Consider the following 26,898-nt stretch of genomic DNA (forward strand, 5'->3'; position numbering starts at 1 on the left):
TCTATTCCTTATTTCTTCTGGCTTTGTAATTTCTAGGTGCCCTGCATATCATCTCTCAATTTCTGTGTGAATAAGGCCCAGCTCTTTCTCTTTTCTTCCTCCACTACTTTCTTGGTCAAATTCTTTGCCTCCACATATTTTCTTCTACTTTCTTCAGTCTTAGATGTTTTCCATGCTTTCCATGCCATTTTCTTTTCTTTCACTTTCATCTTTACCCTATCATTCCACCAGGGTGTCTTTTTGTCCTTCACATTTCCTGATGTTCTACCACATACCTTTTCTGCACATCCCACCAGTGCTTCCTTAAATCTTTTCCATTCATCTTCAACACTCCCCACCTCCGTCCTGGGTACCAAGGGTATTATTTCCCTTTGAAATTCTTCTGGTATGCTTTTCTCCATCAACTTCCATACTTTAATTCTTTTCTCTCTTCTTAATGGGGGTTTTTCAATCTTTCCCACTTTCAATTTTCCTACCACAACTCTATGATCTCCACCAAAGGCTTCTTCCGGCATAGCTGTAACATCTACAAGGTTCTTCCGGTGTTCTTTCTCTATGATTAATCAATCATGGTCTTTGTTCTTCTGTCTCCCCAGCCATATCTTGTAATCTTCTGACTGTTCTTCTTTCTAAACCAGGTGTTTCCAACAATCATTTGGTTCCTCACGCAAAAATCCACCAACACCTCACCTTCTGGGTTTACCTTTCCATATCCAAAGGGCCCTACAACATCTTCCTTTCCTTGTTTTTCCATTCCCACTTGTGCATTTAGATCTCCCATCAATATCACTTCCTTATCTTCTATCTTTCTCTCCACTTCCTCTAAAAAGTCCTCCAGATGTTCATCTCTGCACCCCGTTTGTGGCGCATACAACTGAAATAGATCTTTCACATCCTTTTCAAAGTGGAGTCTCATCACCATCATCCTATCGCTGACGGATTTTGTATATTCCACATATTCTTGGATATCTTTTCTAAGTATGATGGCCACTCCATTTTTTGCTGCAGGTCCTCCGCTGTAATACAGCCTGTATCCTTCTTTCAGAGGAATCTCTCCTGTGCCCCTCTTCTTGGTCTCACACAGTCCAAGTATGGTTATATCTTTTTCTTTCATAAAGTCAGCCAGTTCCTCGGTCTTTCCTGTCAGTGTCAGGACATTTGCTGTTGCAATCTTTATGAAGTTTGGTGCTGGTTGCCCGTTTTTCACAGTTCCCCCAGCACCTGAAGAGCTGCGCGTCGCTTTTAGCAGGGGACGCCCTAACCTTTTCCGAGGCACCATATCTGCTTTGTCCGTATAGGCTATTGTTACGATGGGCTCGCCACACCCAAAGGCATTTTATACCTACTGCCAGGTTCAAAATTAGGCCGCCCCTAACATGGAACCAGACGGCTTTCGTAGCCGCTCTTCTGGAGTACAGACGCTACGGGTTTGCCCCTTCCACCATTTCCACTGTACTGAAGTCCACCTTCTCCGCCGTAGATGCCGTTGAGGTCTTTCATGTTTACCTATGTAAATAATAATTTGTGTTTCCCAAGTTGTTCAGAAAACCCTTCCAGTTATGTGTGAGTATTAATGTAAATGAGCTCTGGAATCTTCATGTACCAATGACATATTGTATCATATTCCAGATGTTGTAGATATTTTTAGGTTATGTGCCTTAGTGACAAACTTGTCTCAAGTCAATTCTAGAACAGGTTCTGATGTTATTATAGAATCTTCCTGGTATCTTGTAGTAATATGTGCTAAGAAAGCAGAATTGTCTAGAATATATAGCCAGTATATATATTACTTGTGTGTATATATATATATAGCCTATATGAAGAGTGTTGAAAGGAGTCGAGTTGAGTTGTACTAAGACATAAGTCAGTTGGTGATGTTATTGTACCTCAGCTGTCTTGATACCGCGATAATGGCGGATCGCCAGTGAGTTGTTGAAGTAGAGTGTGTTGTTATGGAGTTGTCTTGTTGATACCGCATCGGCAGATCAATCAAGGTTTAGTAGAGTAATACGTTGATAGCCAGTATGTTACTGGTGACACCACGACATTGGTGTATTTTGTATGTGATTAGTTCAGTGAGCCAGTCAGTCAGTTGTTGATGCAGCAAGCTATCGGAGATCAGTTGTACCATATTGATACTGCTTTTCACTGCTACTTTTTAGCACCAGTGAATAAGATATGTAGTGTTAGTGCATCTTATATCCATCTGTAAAGAAGAACTGTGCTTCGTTTGTGGTTTCCAGTAGGTATTTGTGATTTTTTTGGGTGCTGAGTTTATGTTAGTGTTATCTAGTGAGTCCACGTTCATTTAATAATGTTTTAGGGTCATATTTATTATCAGTTTTGTGTCCTAAATATCTGCCATCTTGTTCACTGCTACAGTCGTTCCACAGATATCACTACTTAGAGGGAAACTCGGTATATCTATTTTAAACATTTTGCCCTAACTGGCACCATTTTGTCTCATCTGCCATCACCACCATGGAAACCACAAAGAAGATGTGCACTTTACCCTCTTTTCACACAGTTGCCTAGGTCATAGAGCCTGTCCATTTTGTCGGCCATCTTAAGAAGGGCAATTTTTGGTACGACGTGTAGACAACCTCCAAATGGTGTACCTTGGGCAACAGACTGCAAGAGCAGGACGGCAGAAAGTCTACACAAACAGTAACTGAACTAGATCTCATATCTCTCCCGGTTTTTATGATCTACAAACTTATCCCAACGGCTCCTTTAAGAGCCAATTCACACAGGACTCAAAATGCATTGGACCTTGTGCCCATATCCTACAACTGAACATTGAAGGCATATCCAAAGATAAATGCGAATACCTGAGTAAATTATCTAAAGAACATAAAATTGATCTCATCGCCCTACAAGAATCCCATCTAAAAGAAGATCAGGTAGATTCTAGAGCAAGAATACCCGGTTATAAAATTGTAGGCATGCTTGGTTCAGAGATTTATGGTTCTATCATGTACATTTGCCAGGACATATCCAACTACAGTGTTACTTCTTGCTACCGACAAAGTAATACTGAAATCATCTCTGTCAACATAATGAGAACAACAATATCTGCAGTGTACAAACCACCACAGGAACGCTGGCCAGATCCCCCTCTTCCAAACATAAGTCATCCGGGTGTTTACCTTGGTGATTTCAACAGCCATCACACTTCATGGGGGTATGACAAAAATGATGAAAACGGTGAAAAGCTATCAGATTGGATGGACCAGAACCAACTTCATCTGTCCTACGACGCAAAAGACAAAACAATCTTTCCATTCTGCTAGATGGCATAAAGACACCAATCCTGATCTCTGCCTAATAACAATGGATGCTAAGCATATTCCTTTACCTCACACAAGATATTTACTATCAGGTTTTCCACACAGCCAGCATCGTCCAATTATTTTAACCATTGGTTTACAAGTTCCATTAATTACAACAAAACAGAAACTCAGATGGAACTTCAAGAAAGTGCAATGGATTAAGTATTCTCATGAGGTTGATTCTCATCTTCGCTGGATTCCACCAAAACTAGAGAATTATAAATGCTTTGTTGGAACAATTATTGGAGCAGCAAAACGAAACATACCTTGTGGGTATAGAAGGGACTATATTCCTTGCTGGAATGAAGAGACTGAAGAGCTTGCTAAAGCATGCGAAGAAAACGGAGATCCTGCCTTGGGCATGCAGATTCTACAATCCTTGAACACCCAAAGAAGGGAGCACTGGCATAGCACAACACAAGGTCTTGATTTTACTCACCCCAGTCACAAAGGTTGGTCACTTCTTAGAAAACTTGGAGCAGTAACACCACTGCCGGTTTCCAGAACTGAACTCAATCCATCTTCCATCACACAACACATTAAAAAGAGGTAGAAGATGTTCCGATAGATGCCTGCCAATACAAAATTATACAAGAGAGTCTTAAAGCAATCAATGATAAGCTGGATGATAACCCATTTTATTCCTCTCCTTTTACGATTGCTGAACTCAATCAAGCAATTCAATCTTTGAAATCTGGAAAAGCAGCTGGTCTGGATGGTATATTCCCAGAATTTATAACTCACCTAGGAAGTAATGGCAGGAAGTGGCTCAGGTATTCCTTCTCAGATATCCTTGCCAAAGAAAAAAAAACACCACCAGAGTTCAAAATTGCAAAAATCATCACAATCTTTAAACCTGGGAAACCAGCGGACGACCCAGCAAACTACCGTCCAATTTCACTCCTCAGCGTTTGCTATAAAATTCTGGAACGCCTAATTTACAACAGAATATACTGCACATTAGACAGCAGAATACCACCAGAACAGGCTGGATTCAGAGAAAAACGAAGCTGTTGTGAGCAAGTCTTAGCTTTGACATCCTTTATAGAATCAGGTTTCCAAAGAGGATTGAAAACATCCGTGGCTTTCATCGACTTAACTGCTGCATATGATACAGTGTGGATTGATGGATTAATGTTGAAGATAAAACAAGCACTACCGTGTAGAAGACTCACTGCCCTGTTATCTACCATGTTAAGGAATTGTTTTTTCAGAGTGTGTTCAGGTGACAAGATGAGCAAGTCATACAGCATCAAGAATGGCCTCCCTCAAGGATCTGTCATAGCCCCATTGTTCTTCAACCTATTTACAAGTGATGTACCAGAAACAATGTCCCCTAAGTTCTGCTATGCTGATGACTCTGCCATAGCATTTCAATTAAAATTGAAATAATTGATAAGGAGATTCCACCTATTCAATACCAAAGAATAAGAAATGTAGAGAATTACATTCTCATTTAATAATAATTAGAAATGGTACCGGTTTCGACCCTAGTCCAGGTCATCATCAGCCGATTAAGAAATGGAAAACAATGCATAGGATCAGTAGAAGAAGCAATATGAAAAGGAAATGAACGGGGGTAGACACTGTAAAACTTAGAAGAAGTAAAATATAAGTCATTCAAAAGAAAATTAGTGCGCAATTCTCTTAGTGGCAGCAAGGCACACGCAGCGCTAGGCAAAGTCCCACAATGATTACGAATAGCGGAGAACTGTTCAAAGCCAGTTATTTAAACACTGTCAGGCATAAAGTCACATCACAATCGAACACATACAAAGGTCCATATTCGTGTAGGGGTTGAAGATGAGCAGATTCATTGAATCAACTTGCCAGCTCCCGGTAATCAGCACGACACATTCAATATCAGGCACTGTGGTTTCAAACATCAAAGTAAAATGGAGAATAGCTTGACGATCCAGTTATTTTCCTTGGTTGCGGAAAAGTAAGTATATAGATAAATATACAATTCAATATAATTGAGTAATTGTGCTCCTATAAAATTGAAACCACAGTGCCTGATATTGAATGTGTCGCGCTGATTACCGGGAGCTGGCAAGTTGCTTCAATGAATCTGCTCGTCTTCAACTCCTACACGAATATGGACCTTCGTATGTGTTCGATTATGACGTGACTTTATGCCTGACAGTGTTTAAATAACTGGCTTTGAACAGTTCTCCGCTATTCGTAATCATTGTGGGACTTTGCCTAGCTCTGCACATGCCTTGCTGCCGCTAAGAGAATTGCGCACTGTTTTTCGTTTGAATGACTTATATTTTACTTCCTCTAAGTTTTACAGTGTCTACCCCCGTTCATTTCCTTTTCATATTGCTTCTTCTACTGATCCTATGCATTGTTTTCCATTTCTTAATCGGCTGATGATGACCTGGACTAGGGTCGAAACCGGTACCATTTCTAATTATTATTAAATGAGAATGTAATTCTCTACATTTCTTATTCTTTGGTATTGAATAGGTGGAATCTCCTTATCAATTATTTCAATTTTAATTGTGATATTCTTCAATACGGAACAATGAAATTTTAAACTTTAAATAGCAATTCAAACTAACCATCTTGAAGAAGGAGAAGAAATCCTGACACAGGATCTACAAAACTAGAAAACTATTTCAAACAATGGAGGCTTTGCACAAACCCATCAAAAACGGAGGCCACAGCTTTTCACCTTAACAATAGAATCTCCAAACAAGAGCTGAGCATTACATTCTGCGGAAAAAGGGTGAGAAACAATCCTAACCCCAAATACCTGGGAGTTACTCTGGACTGCTCTCTGACTTACAGAAAACACCTCGAGAATACTGCAGGAAAACTTAGGACCAGGAATAACATCATTCCCAAATTAGCCGGCACAACATGGGGTGCTGATGCAAGTACTTTTTATATGGCGAGCCTTGCACTGGTCTACTCTGTTGCCAAATACTGTGCACCGATATAGTATAGAAGTGCCTATGTCCACAGAGTGGATACTCAACTCAATGAGACCTTAAGGATCGTAACAGGCGCATTACAATCAACCCCTGTGCCATGGTTGCACATACTGGCAAGTATACCTCCTCCACAACTGAGAAGACAACAAGCTACTGCCCAAACTTGGAAAACTTACATCTGTCCTGACTTTAAACACCTTCCAATTCACTCAGTGCTGAGTAATCCACCAACCATGCATCTGAAATCCAGGAAGCCTATTTGGGATGATAACATTATTAAGCAGCCAGGGCCTTTCAACATCAACAAAGACTGAGCTCGATAGCTGCAGTCGCTTAAGTGTGGCCAGTATCCAATAATCGGGAGATAGTGGGTTCGAGCCCCACTGTCGACAGCCCTGAAGATGGTTTTCCGTGTTTTCCTATTTTCACACCAGGCAAATGTCCGCCTCTGTAACATAACGGTTAGTGTTATTAGCTGCCGTCCTTGGGGGCCCGGGTTCGATTCCCGGTACTGCCAGAAATTTAAGAGTGGTAGGAGGGCTGGTATGTGGTTGAAATGGTACATGCAGCTCACCTCCAATGGGGGTGTGCCTGAAAAGAGCTGAACCACCTCGGGATGAGGACACGAGTTTACTTAAGCTGCCTCTGTGGATCAGTGGTAGAGTGTCAGCCTCCGGATCCCAAGATAGTTCAAACCCGGCAGAGGTAGTCGGATTTTTGAAGGGTGGAAAAAAGTCCATTCGACACTCCATGTCATACGATGTCATCATGTAAAAGATCTCTGGTGACACATTTGGTGTTTACCTGACAAAATTCATTAAATCTCAGCCATAGACGCCCAAGAGAGTTTCGGTTTACTCGGTCTGCCATCTAGCGGGCCTAGAGTAAAACAGAACATCGAAATTGATGAGCAGACAGCCAGCTGGCGTCAAATTGAAATGTCTGCACACGGTAGCTGAGGCCATACGATTATTATTATTATTATTATTATTATTATTATTATTATTACCAGGCAAATAGTGGGGCTGTACCTTAATTAAGGCTACGGCCGCTTCCTTCCAGTTCCTAGGCCTTTCCTATCCCATCATCGCCATAAGACTTATCTGTGTCGGTGCGACGTAAAGCAAATAGCCAAAAAAAAAAGAAAGAAAAACCATCAGCATCAACAAAGTCTGGAAGGAAGGGTGGAGAGATTTCTCATCATCTCGTCAAATCCAATTAGATAGTCCTTCCCAACAAGTTCCAGGAACTGATCTACCAAGAGCTACGTGGTGCCAACTAAACCGCGTACGAACTGGTCATGGTAGGTGCTAAGCAACACTGCACAAATGGGGATGGCTAGATTCACCTGCTTGCGACTGCAGAGCTCAAGAACAGACGATGAACCACATCATTCGGGAGTGTCCACAACGTAGATTCACAGGTGTTTGGGAAGAGTTCATGAAAGCATCAACTCCAGCGCTTTCCTGGCTGAAGTTCATTTTTAATTTATTATGTGCATATTTGTGTTAAATAATGTAGGTCATTTGTTCCATACGAAATATATATACTGCTTTTCAGATCACTTGTAAATTATTGTGTATAGATTTTGAGTGTTAGCTTATTATATTTATGTTGAGTGAAAATATGTATACATAAATATAAGTGTATTCAGTGATAGTAGTGGTGTTTATCGTCATTATTTAATTACATCGGTGCATGTTATATCACCCTCTAACTCTTTGGGAAGTTTATAATCAGTTGGTGCACATATCTAGATTAAATGGATGTGTTTAGGGTGTACTTTTAGTTGGAGTAGCATAGAATGTTCTGAGTATGGTGCAAAGTTGGAGATACAGTAGACGAAGCTCTGAGATATTAGCTACCTGAGTAATACACTGTTGTCCCTTTCTTTCCACACTGTCCATTACCTATCCAATACAGTACAGATACTCCCATAAATATTCGGTCACTCTGATTTCTCACACACATTTATTGAGTAGTTATTCTTGCACTAAAATGATAATGTATAATACAACAAAACAGATAGGAAAACATAATAACACCTTATACAGACATTGTCATATAAGTCAAACTCTTCTGACAGTCATTAGTACGCCCTGTGTCGTACATTAAATAAAAACAATAATTCCAGTGCCGCCTCGAAAATATTCGGCCACTATAGAAAAAGCAACATAAACTTGCATAATTCACAACATCTAGTACTTTGTCGGTCCATCTTGAGGTTTTAGGACTATTCCAGTCAATTTGGCATACTGGCGATAACTTCCTTGATATAATGAGGGCTTAATGCCACCCATTCTTGTAGCAGTCTCCTCTCCAAGTCTGTGAGGGAACATGGCCACTGCAGTTGCAGAGCTGCCTTCTTTCGACTCCACACATTCTCGATGGGGTTCAGATCGGGTGATTGTGGTGGAGTTTCAGAACCTTCGGGCAGTTGTACAGCAGCTACTCCCTGACAAGTTACGACTTGTACTTGGGGTCGTTATCTTGGTAGAACTGTATACCAAGTTGTTCTGCAAACTGTCGCAAATTGTTTTTTGAGCCCTTTTTTGTCAAAGTATGTTCAATGAAACTCAGAGCACCAACCCCGTTTGATGCAACAGATCCCTATACCATTGCACTTCCCCCACGATTTTTTACTGTTGCTTGTAAATTGCTTGTTCTCAGTTCCTTGTGACGTTTCCGCCACACCAATTGCTTTTTGTCGGACCCGAAGATGTTGAACTTTGGCTCATCAACAAATAATACATCCTCCCACCAAGCACTGGGTTTGTTTACATAGATTTTTGCTAACTCTAGCCGCTGTTTTTATTTTTTATTTACCGCACTAATGTATGGTTTCCTACTAGCTCTTCTCCAAAAGAACTCATTCCTTCGCATTGCTCTTTGCACAGTTTCAGTACCCGCTTTCTTTCCTCACTCCTCTAAAACAGCTGCTGTCAGTTTCGGAACACTAATTTTCGGATTTTGTTTCCCATCCCGAAGCACAAACCGCTCCTCTCGTTCTGTCAGCCTGTTTGGTCTGCCTGTCTGGGGAACTGAATCAATTCTGTCTTCATTTTTGAATCATCTTATTATATCTCCAATTGTTGTTCTGCTTATGTTATGCATCTTCAATACCTTTCTATGCGATTTACCTCGAGCATGATGGAATATCACAAGCTGGCATTCTTCAAACGTGGTATTGTGTTGTTTTTTGCACCCCATTTGATACCAGTCTGCAACACTGCAGCAAATGATTTCGGCACAACATGTCTTGCGGCACTGCACTCTGAACTGAACGTTTTGCAACGCTATGTGCCTTTTCGCTGTCAATGAACACAATGGCAATCCCGGCCTTTCCGTGTGACCAAAAATATTTGAGGCATATCATTTCACCCATGTGCACAATGTCCTTTCTTTTACAGCATACTATACGTCAATGCTCCGTGATTCCTCTTCGGCATAAGCAACCACATGTAGTTCCATTACACGGACACATTTGGTTTCACATTCTGCTCATGGTTGCGTTATCATCACTGCTTCGTGGATTTTATCAGTGGGCAAATATTTATAGGATTGACTGTATGCTTTTAATAATACATACTCAATTCCTTTTCCATTTAAATATTTTGTTTACAGACTGTGTGTGCTAAAAGATGTTTATTGTTACTGGTAATTTATAAATTGCTTAAGAAGAGGGTACTGAAGGCAAGAGTTTTAAATTTAGTCACATACATACGTACTGAGCCCTTATTGAAGTGCTCATTTAATTAATCAGTCATTTTTTTGAATGTACAGAGAATATTTAATTTTTATTAAGTACTAGTAACTGGTAGGTAAGGTAACATTTATATTCAGCAGCACATGTCACAATTTCTGCGGGGAGCTTGGAGCTCAGATTTATTTGCTCGCCAACTAAGTTTAGAAGGAGGAATTTTGACATGACGTATACAAAGCAGAACAAGGAAACAATAGAACTCCAACAGCCAGACCAACGGACAACATTTTGGAGGCCCGGCGAGAGGCTAGAGGAGCTGAAAATATATGTTTGAAGTAAGCGTTGGGTACATGATGTGTTCGGCCAGTGAAATGATAGAGCCACAGTCAATTTGGCTAGGCATTGGTCTATGCAAGTGATGGCCCCCATCGAGGATACAATGGAGTCAGAGGACAAATTGATAAAAACAATGAGGGCATGGGCTAGCCACCTTTTTATTCGGCGAGATGCATGCAGGTAACATCGTGAGAAAAAGTTTTCATTTACGCGAGTGATCGTGTGGGGACTTGTAATTTGTTGGAAGACTCTCAGTATGCATTTAACCTATTCTAGTTTTCAAATACTGGGAGAATGGCATTTAACTTTCGATTTCCAGAGGGAGAGAACAGTTTCATCTAATCATTTCGAATGCATAGTAGCCTACCTGTGTAAGTAGTTTCCTGAGGAAATAAACTTTACAATTTCCAGTCTTGCATATACGTGGGAAATATTTTACCTAGTTACGGTAAGATAAGAGTTGTTCCACTAGGCTGAATGAGAACTGGTTTCACGGTCAGTGGAAATTACCCCAGCTGTAGTACTCTAGTAATCAGCAGGTTAATCTTGACCTAGTTTCTACATTGGGAACGAGGGCATGATTTAGACGACGTCCAGAAGCAGAAGCAGCAACAGAAAATACAACATCACTTTTCTACGCCAGGATAGAGACCAAAGGACTGATCCAAGTCTTTTCTGAAGGCATCATCATCAATATGGCTGACTAAAACACGATGGGGGCCGGCTGTTCCTAGGGCTGGTGGCAATAAGTAAAAAAAATAGATGAGTACAGAATTTTCAATGTAATTATATGAGTGTGAACGTGTTTTAATGTTGCAAAAAGGGGATAGGTTAGTTTTTATATTTAATTTCAGTAAATTTAGCTCTTGTTTAGAAGGACTACGTCCTATTTAAAGTAAATGTTAGGAAGCTTCTTAATATAAATATAATTGTAACGTAAATGTGGACCACTTGCATACGGTCACAGTTTTCTTTCCTTTCATTTTATGCAGATTTTTAGCTGAGTGGTTAGCATCATTTCTTTTGCGAGTCAGTTTCTTATTTTAGCCTCATTTATTTTTGATTTGTTTTGCTTCAATGTTTGAGACACAGTGTATGTCTCGGGGCTTACATGTAAATGTAAATAAGAATTTTAATAAAAGTCAGGAAGGACTAGAGTAAAGTATTAAGGCGAACTCAAACCATACGGGAACATGCCGTCACATTTTCTGAGATTTATTGCATGATGTGTGAATGAGAGTGTGTAAGACGGTGGAGTTTGGATCCACTTATTTTGATAGCCTCATCTTCGTGACTATATGAATATCAAGATGAGTGTAAATTAGTAATTGATTCGCGAGTTCCTCGGACCTAGTTTCGTATTCCAAGTTCCGTCTAGTTAGAATAGATTTTTCTGTAAAATTTTATTACTATTATTAATGTGAGTTTCTCGAGTTGTAAGATTGAGATATTTCAGTAGCTTGCTGATGTTCAGACATGATCGATTGTCTATGTGGCAATTTCCTGGTTTCAGATTTTGATATTTATTACAGAGTTGGCCACTTTATTATTCAAGGTTAGCTTTACGAGCACGAGTGCTTTGATTTGTGACCAACGCAGTCTTGTTTCTTTTCATGCAAGCGAATGTTAAATGACATCATTTATATTTGTATCTGTTTTGACAACTTTAGGACATGTCATATGGCTTAGTATGATTTTGAGTAAGAGGACGTGTTCCTCATTTGAAAGGCCTACATCTTCGTGCTTTTGTGACTTCCTTCAGGTAGACTGTTGAGCAGCGTGTGTAAAGGGTTGAACCCTGTGTTTTTGATGTTTGCTGCTTTATTTTGGGAGATTGAATCTCTGCTTTTGAGTCATTCTGCCGTGTGTTGGCGAGGGTGAGAAGTGTGTCTACCAAGGAGAGTTTCTTTTAATAATAATATACTAATAATAATAATGTTATTTGCTTTACGTCACACTAACTACTTTTTAAGGTCTTCGGAGATGCCGAGGTGCCAGAATTTAGTCCCACAGGAGTTCTTTTACGTGCCAGTAAATCTACTGACATGGGGCTGTCGTATTTGAGCACCTTCAAATACCACCGGACTGAGCCAGGATCGAACCTGCCAGGTTGGGGTTAGAAGGCCAGCGCCTTAACCGTCTGAGCCACTCAGCCCGGCTGGAGAGTTTCTTTTAGCAGTCTATACTTCGTGATGATTTTATTTGTTTTTGTCCATGTCACTACGTGTTGCAGTAGACAAGATATTTTATACCGCAATGTTTAGTTTTGATTTTGTTTTATGATATAACCGCGCTGAGGAACATTTGTGTCATGTGATTTATTTCAGGAACCAATGTTGAAATATGTGTTAAAAGTTAAAGACTACTCTGTTATTTTTTTAAAATGAATTTATGCCATGTATTTGTGCATGTCATTATAAAGTCCACTAGTTGATTGATTTTGTGTCATATAATTTATTTCAGGAACCTACGTTGAATAGGAAGTGTTGCTTAAAGTGTAAACTTATTTCCTTATATTTTCCATCGAGTCTTTGAGCGAGTGAAAGTTGCGTAAATGCCGCATGCTTTTCTTGATGAGCCCTGGAAAATATCACATCATGTTTTTATTTCTTTGATTGTGTATATTTGCCATTTTTGTGATTTTATTTTGTGTGGTTCTGATCCACAATGTTTATTGTGCTCATGAGATTGCTCATTATTCAGGTTGTATATAGTTGTAGGATATTTTACCACTCAGCATGTTATATATTGTACAGTTAGATTAGTTTTTCGTCTCCCGTTTGTGCATTAAATTGCATCTCTTCATAAGCTTAGGGACTCCCACTGCCATGTCAAGTGTGCAGGAAAGGTGAACATACTCATCTACAGTTGAAAGTGTTAACAAAAGTAAAGCCAGGTGCGCGGTGCGAGCACGCAAGCCAATGTGTTAAAATTAATGAAACCTCAAGATATGATTTGATAAGTTAAGTATGTATGTTTGTAATATATTTTTGATTCTCAAGATGGACTTTATCAAGCTGAAAGAAAAATTCTGAGTCATGTAAAAATTTGAATCATTTGATACTTTTTGCTATTTTTTTGTTTTCATATTTTTCTTGTTTATTTTAATAAACTGATTTTCCTCCAAAATGACGTTATGCTTCGCTTTACTTTTTTACTTTTTTGGCTGACCTCACCATGTCCATATTATGTTATATGTTCCCCTTCAAAATCCAGGGCTTATGTATTTTAGGGCATTTTTTAAATCATAGTTCGAACTGAGTACCCCTGAGAGAGGCTGACTAGTCTGGAGCAAATTACCTCGATGGTAGAAACAGGGACAGTACAGTACATGCATGCATGCATACATACATACATACATACATACATACATATTCCTTATATTTTTTATTGCTAGTGGTTTGATATTGCACCAACGCATGGAAGGTTTCTGGCGATGGAAAGATGAGAAAGGGGTAGGATTGGGAAGGTAGCGGTCGTGGCCTTACTTAAGGTACAGCCTAAACATTTGCCTGGCATCTGCATTATAGACTGTTATGCCTATCAGTTTAGTCTGCAAGCCTCTGTGAATTAACTGTGTGCCTCCACAGCCTCTGTTTGTAGCTAGCTCTGTGGCAGTGTTTAGTTCTATACCTTTAATTTTTAAATAATTAAAAGCTGGATCTAAACCATTGTCATCTTTGTCTCCCTCTGCTTCTCTTACCCTCCATGGCTGAATTCATTGTTGTCAATGATAATTGTTGTTCAAAGGGGCCCAACATTAAGATCATTGACCCTCGTTCTCCTAGGTAATCTATCCTTTTCCATACACCTCACATGACCACACTACTGAAGCCAGTATATACACACAGGTTCATCCATGGTGTTTATTCCTAAATTATCCTTTATCTCAACATGGGGAGTATCTTTCTACTGTCCTTGTTCCTGCTTGTTTGTACTAGCAATCATTCTTGCTACCTTCTTGTCTGTTACTTCCAACTTATGAATAATATATCCTGAGCCCACCCAGATTTCACTCCCATATAACTGATCTCCAATAGCTTGCTACATCAACAACTGACAGTCTACACTCACAACTTGCTCACTGATCTAATCACATACAAAATATAGAGTACCAACAAAAGCACTGCAGTTGCAGTGTCAGCAGTAACACACTATCAACACATTACTCTACTAAACCTCGATTGATCTGTCAACCCAGTATCAACAATACACTCTATTTCATCAACTCACTGCTGATCCAAGATAATTAACATTAATTATTATACCAGCTATGTTATGTTGCTTTGTATGTTTCTTGCTTGCCTGTCCACATCATGAATATAATTGAATATTGTAATTTTACAGGACCTTATGTCCCTGGATGCTTTGATCTGATGACGGACTATTCACCTGATGGATGTTTTGTTAGATTGCATTATCCAACTTCACTGTCACAGGTCAAGGTAATTTTATTTGATACTTAAAATATGTTACAATATTGTGAGAATAGTATTGGTAGCATTAGGGAATAAAAGAATATCCATTGCAACTGCTTAGAGTGATATATCTATATAAATCTTATTCCTTATTTGGTTTACACTCTATCCCTCATGAGGAACAACTGTGCCTTGAGTTAAAATTTCCACAAAAATGTTAAGCTTGTATATTTTTTTGAAATTTTTAACATAATTTCTTAAAATGTTATCCAGAGCACAATAAAGAAATAAAGAAATAAACAAATCAATCAATCAATCAATCAATCAATCAATCAATCCTGATCTGCATTTAGGGCAGTCACCCAGGTGGCAGATTCCCTATCTGTTGTTTTCCTAGCCTTTTCTTAAATGATTGCAAAGAAATTGGAAATTTATTGAACGTCTCCCTTGGTAAGTTATTCCAATCCCTAACTCCCCTTCCTATAAACGAATATTTGCCCCAATTTGTCCTCTTGAATTCCAACTTTATCTTCATATTGTGATCTTTACTCTTTTGTCAAAAATCACCCAGAACAAATCGAGCTGCTTTTCTTTGGATTTTTTCCATTTCTTGAAGTAATCCAGATGAGGGTCCCATACACTGGAACCATACTCTAGTTGGAGTCTTACCATAGACATTCCCCATAAGGAACTTTCACCCAATCAACACAATAATTGAAACTGAGAGGACTTTTCCTATTTGTGAAACTCACAACCTGACTTTTAACCTCGTTTATCATCATACCATTGCCTGCTGTACATCTCACAACATTATTGATGTCATTTTGCAGTTGCTCACAATCTTTTAACTTATTTATCGCTCTATACAGAATAACATCATTTGCAAAAAGCCTTATCACTGATTCCACTTCTTTACTCATATCATTTATATATATATAAGAAAACATAAAGGTCCAATAATACTGCCTTGAGGAGCTCCCCTCTTAATTATTACAGAGTCAGATAAAGCTTTGCCTACTCTAATTCTCTGAGATCTATTTTCTAGAAATATAGCAATCCATTCAGTCACTCTTTTGTCTAGTCCAACTGCACTCTTTTTTGCCAGTAGTCTCACATTATTTATTTAGTGTATCATGCTACAGTTGACAGTCGACTATGTACAAGTTCTTAACAGGCAAAAAAAAAAAAAAAGACTCTTTATACATAAAATATATATGTACAAACTCCACATTAGAAAGGTTAATGTGGGGGTCTTTCAGTCTCTTAGAGATGAATGTCCAGCTCTTCCAGCCAAGAAAGTGCCTCTGAGGTCACTCGGTGAATGTCCTCAATGGAACCAGCAAAAGCTCCAGAGGGCATTCCTTCAGAATGTGCAGGATGGTTTGCACTTCAGCACCACAATCACAAGCTGGAGAATCTTTCCAGCTCCACTGATGCGGAGCACAAGCACTTCTTCCTACTCCGCAGTGTATCCTGTTGAGTGTGGTCCAGGTGGAGCGAGGAAGGTTGAACCCAGGCAACTTTGTAGTTGAATCCGTGATGTTGACAGTGCCATGACTGTGTGATTGAGACCATTCATGTTTCCATATTTTGTCAGACTTGAAATGTGAATTAACTAATTCCTTTGCCATCTTCCAGGCAGGTTTCCATGACTTGAGTCTCATTATGACATTTTCATCTGTATCCTGATGTAATGGGACGTAACTGTTCTTTGCTATCCTGGTCCACAGTCTAACAAAGGTGCTTTGCCATCTGATGTGAGGAGGCTGAATGCTGCTCAGTATTGGTAACCATTGAATAGATGTAGAGCGCAATGTACCAGATATAATTCTCATTGTGTGGTGCAGTTGGAGATCAACCAGACTAGTGTGGGAGCTATTGAGCCATACAGAGGAGCAATATTCAGCGGGTAAATATACTATTGCTAGAGTAATTGTTGGTAGTGTGCGTGCATCTGCACCCCATGAAATACCAGCTAGTCTACCCAGCAAATTGTTATGGCTTTTAAGCTTAGCAGTCAGTTTCTCAATTTGGCGTCGATAGGTTAAGGACCTGCCTAAAGTTACACCAAGATATTTTGGATTGGCATTACACTGCAGTGTGTGGTTTCTGAACTTGATCGTAGGTTGATAGTTTACCAGCCTGTTATTTAGGTGGAACGTAGCTACCTCTATCTTTAGTGGACTAGGTTTCAGGCGCCATTTTTTGAAATAATCGTCCATCTTGTCAAGGTCTTGGAATAGAATGTCTTCTGCCTCACTGAAGTCTGTTCTTTGTATGGTGAGGTTGATATCATCTGTATAGATGAACTTACGAGATACAGTTTCTGGGAGATCATGGATGTATAAGTTGAAGAGAACGGGAGACAAGACTGATCCCTGTGGCAAGCCATTATTAAGTTTATGTAATCTGCTATGGACATGTTCTGTATGAATTAGGAAAAATCTGTTACTGAGCATATTTTTTATCATGGTGAAAATTTTAAGACGTGGTATAGTTCTGATGAGTTTCAGGAGCAGGCCTTCTTTCCAAACAGTGTCATAAGCAGCCGTGAGATCAAGGAACACAGATAGATTTTTCATTTTCCTCTCAAATCCTGCTTCAAGGAAGGAAGTCAAAGCGAGAACCTGATCACCGCAGTCTTGACCCTGCCTGAAACCAGCTTGCTCAAGTGAATAAGGTGTTCAATTGCAGGAGATATTCTATTGAGGATCAGTTTTTCTAGAAGCTTATATGTAACACTTTGTAGAGATGAGGTGATTTGGGATCCTTGCCTGGCTTCAATATAACAATAATTTTAGCTGTTTTGAATAGAGCAGGCAGGCAGCCCGATTGCAGAAGATCACTGAAGAAAGAAGCAAGCTGGACCACAGTTCTTTATAAGTTCAGGGTATATGCCATCAAGTCCTGCAGCTTTACCATTTCTGATTGTGTCCAAACCTTTTTGCACCTCTTCTGGAGAAAATGGACTTGCATACTGGTCATTGGCTGGATGTCTTGTTTTCTCTGCCACCCTATCAAATGCTTTAGACAGGTCAATCACAATACAATCCTTGTTACCTCCTGAATCCAAGATATCTGCTATATTTTGCTGGAATCCTACAAGTTGAGCTTCAGTGGAATAACTGTTCCTAAACCCGAACTGCCTTCTATCAAACCAGTTATTAATTTTGCAAACATGTCTAATATAATCAGGAAGAATGCCTTCCCAAAGCTTACATACAATCCATGTCAAACTTACTGGCCTGTAATTTTCAGCTTTATGTCTATTACCCTTTCCTTTATACACAGGGGCTACTATAGCAACTCTTCATTCATCTGGTATAGCTCCTCTGACCAAACAATAATCAAATAAGTACTTCAGATATGGTGCTATATCCCAACCCATTGTCTTTAGTATATCCCACGAAACCTTATCAATTCCAGCTGCTTTTCTAGTTTTCAACTTTTGTATCTTACTGTAAATGTCATTGTTATCATTTTAATACTTCTTTAGTATTAGTCACCTCCTCTATCTGGACATTAACCTTGTAACCAACAATCTTTTACATACTGCTGACTGAATACTTCTGCCTTTTGAAGATCCTTGTATACACTCTCCCCTTGTTCATTAATGATTCCTGGAATGTCCTTCTTGGAACCTATACGTACTCTTCCATCTATATATATAAAATAAGAGTTTTGTCTATATATTGTTCAGAATTTAAAGAGGATGGTATTTCTGTATCAATCATGCCCACAGTAACAAGGAAATGCACTTTTTAATTTTCCGTAATTTCTGTCTGTCTGTATGTATGTATGTACACTCATCATGAGAAAATGGCTGAAGAGAATTTAATAAATATCAGTATGCAAAGTCAGGGAATATGTCACTACAGTGTAGGCCATAAATAATTTTATTCACGCTGACTAAAATGGTAGTTTAGGGGAAGGCCTAACATTTAATTCTTAAATATTTATGTTATAAGTCGTCATCTCTCAATAAAAAGTGGTAGTCAAAGTCGGAGAATAAGTCACTATGATCTAGGCTGTAAATAATTGTATTCACGCTGAGAAACATGGTAGTTTAGGGGAAGGCCCTAAAATTTCATTGTCAAATATTTATGTTATTAGTGGTAGTATCAATAAATACTACATAATTAAAGTTATACAGTATTACATATCCGATCATTTATGTCTTATACATTGTTACCGTATTGGCTATTATCACAGAGATATTCATGAATTTGGATTTTTGTTACCAAGTCCATATCAGTGCCGAATCACAAGAAAATAGGTAAACAGATTTTAATGAAAATCTATTATGTAAAGTCGGGGAATAAGGAACTACAGTCTACACTATAAATAATTTTATAAGATGCCCTAATATCACAGAGTTGAAAGAAACCTAAATGTGAAGGGCTACATTATAGAAAGCTCATAAAATTGATTAACAATAACATTACATTGACCATTGTTTGTTGTGATGTGCCTTGTGTCTTCTGCTGGCACTCAACTCCGTTGTATAGGATTACTGCTGCATACCAAGTTTTTTTTTAAATTTGCTCTACGCCGCACCAAAACAGATAGGTCTTATGGCAACAATGGGATAGGAAAGGCTAGGAGTGTGAAGGAAGCGGCCTTGGCCTTAATTAAGGTACATCCCCAGCATTTGCTTGGTGTGAAAATGGGAAACCATGGAATACCACCTTCAGGGCTGCCAACAGTGGGGTTTGAATCCACTATCTGCCGGATGCAAGCTCACAGCTGCCTGCTACTAACCACGCGGCCAACTCGCCCGGTCGTACCCAGTGTAACAGCCTGCCTGAATGTTGGTGGGAAGTAGCTGGGGAGTTAGATAAATTTCTTCTTTAGAATGCTAGTCCTCTGGTTCATAAATTTTCTGATACTACTGGTACGTAACACACTGGTTCATCAAAGCATTTAAGCTATTCATTTCCTACTCTGAGGCACTGATTAGAATGAGCAGTATGAATATTTAACGGAAGAATGGCAGAGGAGTGTTCATGGCTGTCTGCATCCTGGTCATTCCAGCTTTGAAACGTTGAACTGTAAGATCGGCACCGTAGTGCTATTCATTAAAAGTGAGAAAATGTGCAGTTTATCATTTGATAGAGTATTTTATATGAGAACATTACTTTTAATCGCTACATTTTCTTACTGATGTTTTTGTAATGACCTATGTTGACTTCAGTTAGAAAAACCACAAAAAGTCAGTCTTTCTGAGAATCCCGTAGCGAAGCACAGGTACATCAGCTAGTTTTTCACTAAAATTTGTATGACCGCCAGTTATGCTTGCCATCATGTTATCCTTAGCTGACTTCTTTGCTAGATTCAATTTCCTAGTAAGTTCCTTCAATTTCTCCTTACTTCCACAGCCATTTCTAACTCTATTTCTTTTCAACCTGCACTTCCTTCTTAGTCTCTTTACTTCTCTGTTATAATATAGTGGATCTCTACCATTCCTTACCACTTTTAAAGGTACAAACCTATTTTCACATTCCACAACAATTGTTTTAAACCCATCCCGGAGTCTGTTTACAAATTTATTTACCATTTTCCACTTATCATAGTTACTTTTAAAAAACTTCCTCATGCCTATTTTAGCCGTATGATAGTGCCTAATAGTTCTAATTTTAATACCTTCCATTCTTTCACATTTATTTTTAACTATGACAAAAACAGCTTTGTGATCACTAATACCATCTATTGCTTCAATTTCTCTATAGAGTTCATTTGGTTTTACCAGCACCACATCCAGACTATTCTTCCCTGTAGTTGGTTCAATCACTTTCTGAATCAGCTGCCCTTCCCATATTGACCTATTTGCCATTTGTTGGTCATGCTTCCTCCGTTCCCAATTGACATTTGGTAAATTGAGATCACCCGCTGCTATCACATTCCTTTCCATATCGTTTCCCACATAACTGATTATCTTATCAAATAATTCTGAATCAGCGTCAGCATTACCATTTCCTGGTCTGTACACTCCAAAGACGTCAATTTGCCTATTATCTTTAGAGATGAGCCTTACACCTAGAATTTCATGTTTGTCATCTTTAACTTTCTTGTAGTTTACAAGTTCTTTTTTCACCTGAATGAATTCTCCCCCTCCTACCATTCCTATCCTATCTCTACGACATACACTCCAATTACGTGAGAATATTTCTGCATCCATTATAACATTTCTCAGCCATGATTCAACTCCTATTACAATATTTGGTAAGTATATATCTATTAAATTAATTCTATTCCTTTCTTTACAATACTTCTACAGTTCAGCACTAACATTTTTATGTCAACCCTACTTGACCTCCAGTTCCCTGAACCCTCACCGCTCCCTAGGCCACCCCATTTTTCTGAATATACCTCCTTTTAATATTTCTAAACAAATTTCCTAAGTTATATGTACCACTGCAATTTAAGTGAAGGCCATCTGAGCGCAGATCCCTATCTCCTACCCACCCGTTAGAATCTAGAAATCTCACTCCTAGATATTTTTCCTGCAAGTCACAATCGAAAATACTTTTTCGTTTAGACGTTGTTTAGCATTTTAAAAAAAGTACATTTCATACTGTTGATGGTTACAGATTACATGTAATGAGCATGCTGTGGTAGCTAACTGACCAGACTGATATTAATGGAAGTCAGAAACAAAACCAAAGAATTTGAGATGTGTGGAAGTGTTGCCAACCTGAGTTTGTGAAAATTCTTAGTCACCAAAGACCACATACATAATTAATGTGATTAGTTGGCAGCATTTGTACAGACTAGCAGTGAATGTATGAATTAATTTACTCCTATTATTTTCAGAATCATTCCAACCGCTGGATTCCATGGCTACCTCATAGGCGTTACTTGGAAGGATTTGCCTACGTTTTGAATCTATGGACAATACTAATAAAGTTTATCATTTATCTCTTTTCAGGTGAGTCATTTATTTTTTAAAAATGCTTTGGCGTAATGGTTAGAATCAAAATTCCTAGTGAGGTGTGTGCACTTTCTTACTTTGATATGAAATGAGTGACCACATCTCCAGCCATGTAAACTGTTTATGTTTGCAATTTTTGGGATAGTGCTCTGTGCTGTGAGCAAGTAGCCTACTTCAAGTCCAATTGGTTGAATATTAATTGTTATTGACATTAATCCTCTTGTGCAAGTATTTATATGTGGAAAAGTAATTTTTCTCCATTTTTTTAATTCATTGGAAGCTTACAAAATACAATCACATTTTATAAAAAGTTAACAATTTAATTTTCTTTGAAAATTTGTACTGCATATTTTCACTGTAAAAATATGGTCACTCATTATCGTTCTCAATGCGATTTTATTTTGGTGTAAATAAATATCACACAAGATACGTTCACTACCTTGTCAAAAACTACTTTATTGCTGCTACGTCTATTCCTTAACAATACAGAGTTATGAACAATTATACACTACACTATTAAGGAAAACACACTGAAGCAATTTACTTTCAGTTATGTCAAATACAGATATCAACAAGTTCTCACACTGGTTATTCTCTTCACCATCATACAGTCGATTCTGAAAAGTACAGATATCAACAGTCCACACTCTGATTATTAACTTTGCCATCACAAGGCAAGACTGACTACCCTCTCACGATTCTAGCAAATACAGATATTAACTCACTCACATCTACATTCTCTTACTGCACTGTCTGTCTCTGTCACTGTCTCACTGACTGACTGACTTACTTCACCACGGAATCCAACACTGACTGACTCTCTCCTCAGCCGGTGAGCTTGATATACATACTGTTCAACAAACAGTCTAGAAATATTGACTTCTGGAAATGTTCTTGCAACACATCCGAACATACTAGGACAATATCGATCTACCAGCCTCTCGATTGGAGTAGATCAAACGCGAATGTTCGGTTACCATTTATAAACACACATGGACATGTCTACAACATTGCTAATGTTTCTACATGTATCTGGATAGTAAATCATTACAGTAAATTTCCAGAAACCTCCATATGTATCAGATAGATAGTGGATTATACCCATTATATGAATATAGCAGGGTTTTCTACAGTTTTTGACTATACAGGTTTTGAGGTTAGACATATTCACAATACATATTTGAGGTTGTACAAATGTACAATACATGCTTGTATTTATGGGTATAGTAGTATTTAGCATTTAATCAAATCAAATAAAAATATATTAACAATAATAATTGAAAGTTTTACAAGAGTTAGGTTATGTTTAGGATGGCGTATATACGACATCATGTACAACAGTTACTTCATGTGGGCACATTAACTTCAGTAACTTAGCATGTGTTACACATGTAAAACAATTACAGTTCAAGAGTCCACCACAGTGTTTCCTGCTTCCATCTCTTGGATTTAGGTGGAACTAGTAACACAACTCACATGAGATCTGAAGTGGAGTGTGGAATCATTACTTTGCATGCATTTTTAAAGGGAAGTACCAAAAGGGTGTGTTGAATAAGACGCATGTTAGGGACCTCATGTCTGGTTTGTGCACAGAGAGCAGTAAACAAAAAAAAACAAAAACAAAAAAACAAAAAAAAAACAAAAAAACCAAATTCAGTTCTTTGCTGTACCTCAGTATGAAAGCAACAGAAGATATTTTTTTTCTTACCGTACCACTGAGTGAGCACTAATTTACAGAAATGATAATATTAAATTTCTATTAATTATGAAGAAATCCACTGTTTCATACTGCATATGGATACCAGATTTAGAAATGTTCTGGAGAACAGACAATGGATCCTAGAATTTTTAAATACTCTAGATGCTTGATCACATTTTATTTAAAATATTATTATTATTATTATTATTATTATTATTATTATTATTATTATTATTATTATTATTATTATTATTATTATTATTATTATTATTATTATTATTATTATTATTTCCTTACATTAATGCTGAAAAGTGAGGATGGAAAAATGGCACATAGTGAGAACAGAGAAATGACACATAGTAATAAGAAAAATGCCAAAATCATGGCAAAAGCATTCAATCAACTTTTAAACTGCAATGAACCCAATGAATATTTAAAAAATTAACACAAACACCCCAATAAAGACCTTACTTGAACACATAACCCCCTCCCACATTCCAAGAGGTGGAAGCAGTACTCACAGAGTTGAAAAATTATAAGGCCTGCAGAGAAGACCAAGTTTTCACAGAAATGTGGAAATATGCCAGCAATACACTTTGGACCTCCCTACACATGGCTCTGTCAAAAATTTGGATAACTCCACCGTTGTCCAGTCCCAAGCCCGGAATGAGAAATGAGGAGGGTTAGCTGGGTTGGCAACCAGCTTGTAAAAACAGCTAACGCTGCGTGTTGAGCAGCGGTAAATAACTCAACGCCCCTCAGGAAGGCCAACGGCTTTGGGCGGCGGAGCCTCCTTAGGATTGAGTGATGGTCCCCCAGTGGAGGAAATGCCACTGAAATCCAGTGTGTTCTGACCCAACAGCAAAGCAGGAGGAGGAGGAACCTCTTATTTCTTAGTTCCCAATGGTTGTGGAGGTGGAAGAGGTCATGCCAGATGAATTGGCTGTAAAGAGGCAACTCAATTGTACTCTGAGTCTGTGGCAGTCCATTGCAGTTCTGGTGGTGGAAATTGCATGTCTCATGCTATATGTGCCGCGGGGAATGTCTCTAGGACCATAGCATGTGGGTCACTCCCTGGCAAGTTGCAATCCACCTTAAACAAACACATGCCTATGGCATTCTCTCCTGCTGTTTCTCGAAAAGCTCAACGGTGATGGGATAAGTATGACGGAAGCAGGTTTGGGTAAACTGGAAGCTTCTAGTCTGGACCTGCATGTTGGCGGCAGATGTGTGATGGTTGCCTCCTGAGACCCTGTGACTACTCAGGGATCTGGTCCTGCATCTGTGACTGGGTAGATCTATTTGGGACTACCACTACCCACCCTGAAATGTGGGCTAAACATCGGTAGTCACTTTCAAAACCTGTCTGGGAAACCGCACTCAGAGGGTTACCCCAACTTGCGCTCAAAATCTTGAAAGAAAGATCCATGTTCATCACTATTGGTGCATGGAATGTCAGAACATTATTAGACAATGATAACAGACCAGAAAGAAGAACAGCTCCCACCAGCCATGAGCTAAAGAGATGCAACATTGATGTCATCATCCTGAGTGAAACCAGATTTGTGGGAGAAGGAAAAATCATCAAGGCTTCATCCGGTTACACCATCTTCTGGAAAGGAAAGGAGAAAAATGAACGTTGCATCCATGGTGTGGGTTTTGCAGTAAAGACCAAATTGGTGAATGATCATCGAATCACTCCCATCGCAGTAAATGAAAAAATGACTCTCCGCATACCTCTTTCAGGAGGCAGATTTATTACTCTCGTCTCCTCATATGTCCCAACTCTTAAGGATGACGAGTATTATAAGAGCTGTTTCTACCACCAACTGAACACAGTCCTCACCAAGGTGCCTTCTGAGGCTGATGACCTTCGATGTTAGGCCCCTTAAAACAACAAGCATCATCATCAGCAAGGTGCCTTCTAGGTAATTTTGCTCTACTAGGAGATTTCAATGCCAGAACGGGGAGGGACAACCTCTTCTGGGGAAAAGTCATGGGTAAACATGGAATTGGGAACTGCAATGCTAATGGTCTGTTACTTCTTGGTCTATGTGCTGAGCATGAACTCTTTATCACCAATACCCAATTCCAACTGCTAAATCGCTTCAAGACCACATGGATGAACCCATGCTGTGAACATTGGCATATGATAGATTATGTCATCACCTGACAGTGCAACACGAATGATGTCCTAATCACCAAAACAGCCTGGAATAATGATGACTGTTGGACAGATCATAAACTTCTTATTAGTCAATTCAGGATTACCATCCATAAAAAGCCATGAACCCACTTCATGAATCCATCAAGTAAGAAGTTCAACACCTCTAAGCTTCAACTTGATAGTGTTGCCACAGAATACCAAAACTCTGTTCTAGAACAGCTAACTCACAATCCAGTCAACACAAAGGATATAGAATGTGAATGGACAGAAAGTCAAGCTGTGAGGAAAGGAAGAGACAAGACTGGTTTGATAATAACAATGAAGAAATCTTGAACCTCAGCACAGAAAGTCATTGGCTATGAGGAAAGGAAGAGAAAAGACTGGTTTGATAATAACAATGAAGAATTATTTTTTTTGCTAGTGGCTTTACGTCGCACCTACACAGATAGGTCTTATGGCGATGATGGGATAGGAAAGGGCTAGGAGTTGGAAGGCACTTAATTTAGGTACAGCCCCAGCATTTGCCTTGGTGTGAAAATGGGAAACCACAGAAAACCATCTTCAGGGCTGCCGATAGTGGGATTTGAACCCACTATCTCCCGGATGCAAGTTCACAGCTGCGTGCCCCTAACCGCATGGCCAGCTCACCCGGTAAAGAAATCTTGAACCTCATCAAGGCTAAACAGGATGCCTATCTATCTGTTTCTCAAGATCCATCCTCCAGAGAGAAGAAAATGCATTTTCAAGAACTAAAACAAAAGTGTCAGTCTGAAATCAGGGAAATAAAGAACAACTTGTGGCAGCAAAAAGCCAAGGAACTTCAGAAATTCACAGATATCAAGGACTTACGCAACTTTTACACAGGACTGAAAGAGCTGTATGGTCCTGTCTGCTCATCATCAAGAACTCTGAAAACTGTTGATAATACCACCATTCTTACAGATGGCAAACGATGGAAAGAGCACTTCAGTTCACTCTTGAACCGTAGTTCTGCTGCTGCTGAATATTTTCTTCAACATGTTCCTCAACATACTCCCTAACCCTGGATGGACACTCCTCCAAACTTCCAAGAGTTTATGAAAGCTCTCAGCAGAATGAAAACAGGGAAGGCTCCAGAATCAGACAACATTCCTCTTGCACTCATTCAAAGTCGAGGCTCACTTCTAAAAAAACCAGGCTTTTCTATCTGATTCTTCTAATCTGCCAAACCAGATATGTTCTTGTTGCCATTAAAAAAAACCCTCCAGAATAGTTACAGTCTTCAAGAAAGGTGATCACAGTATCTGTGGAAACTACCATGGTATATCTCTGCTCTCCATGGCTGGAAAAATATTTGCTAGAATCTTACTAAATCAACTTCAGGTTGTTTC

General features: G+C 38.9%; 1 protein-coding gene across 2 annotated transcripts in view; it reads left to right on the forward strand.

The window, feature by feature from the left end:
* Window positions 1–26,898, forward strand: part of LOC137497033 (platelet-activating factor acetylhydrolase-like) — a 135,802-nt gene that overhangs the window by 9,261 nt on the left and 99,643 nt on the right. For both annotated transcript variants that reach the window (XM_068225520.1, XM_068225519.1), the window contains exons 2-3: window positions 14,661–14,758; window positions 21,545–21,659. In XM_068225520.1, coding sequence (XP_068081621.1) covers window positions 14,661–14,758; window positions 21,545–21,659 — 213 coding nt within the window. The remainder of the gene's footprint in view (window positions 1–14,660; window positions 14,759–21,544; window positions 21,660–26,898) is intronic.

The sequence above is a fragment of the Anabrus simplex genome, chromosome 1 (assembly GCF_040414725.1).
Source record: "Anabrus simplex isolate iqAnaSimp1 chromosome 1, ASM4041472v1, whole genome shotgun sequence".
NCBI lineage: Eukaryota > Metazoa > Arthropoda > Insecta > Orthoptera > Tettigoniidae > Anabrus > Anabrus simplex.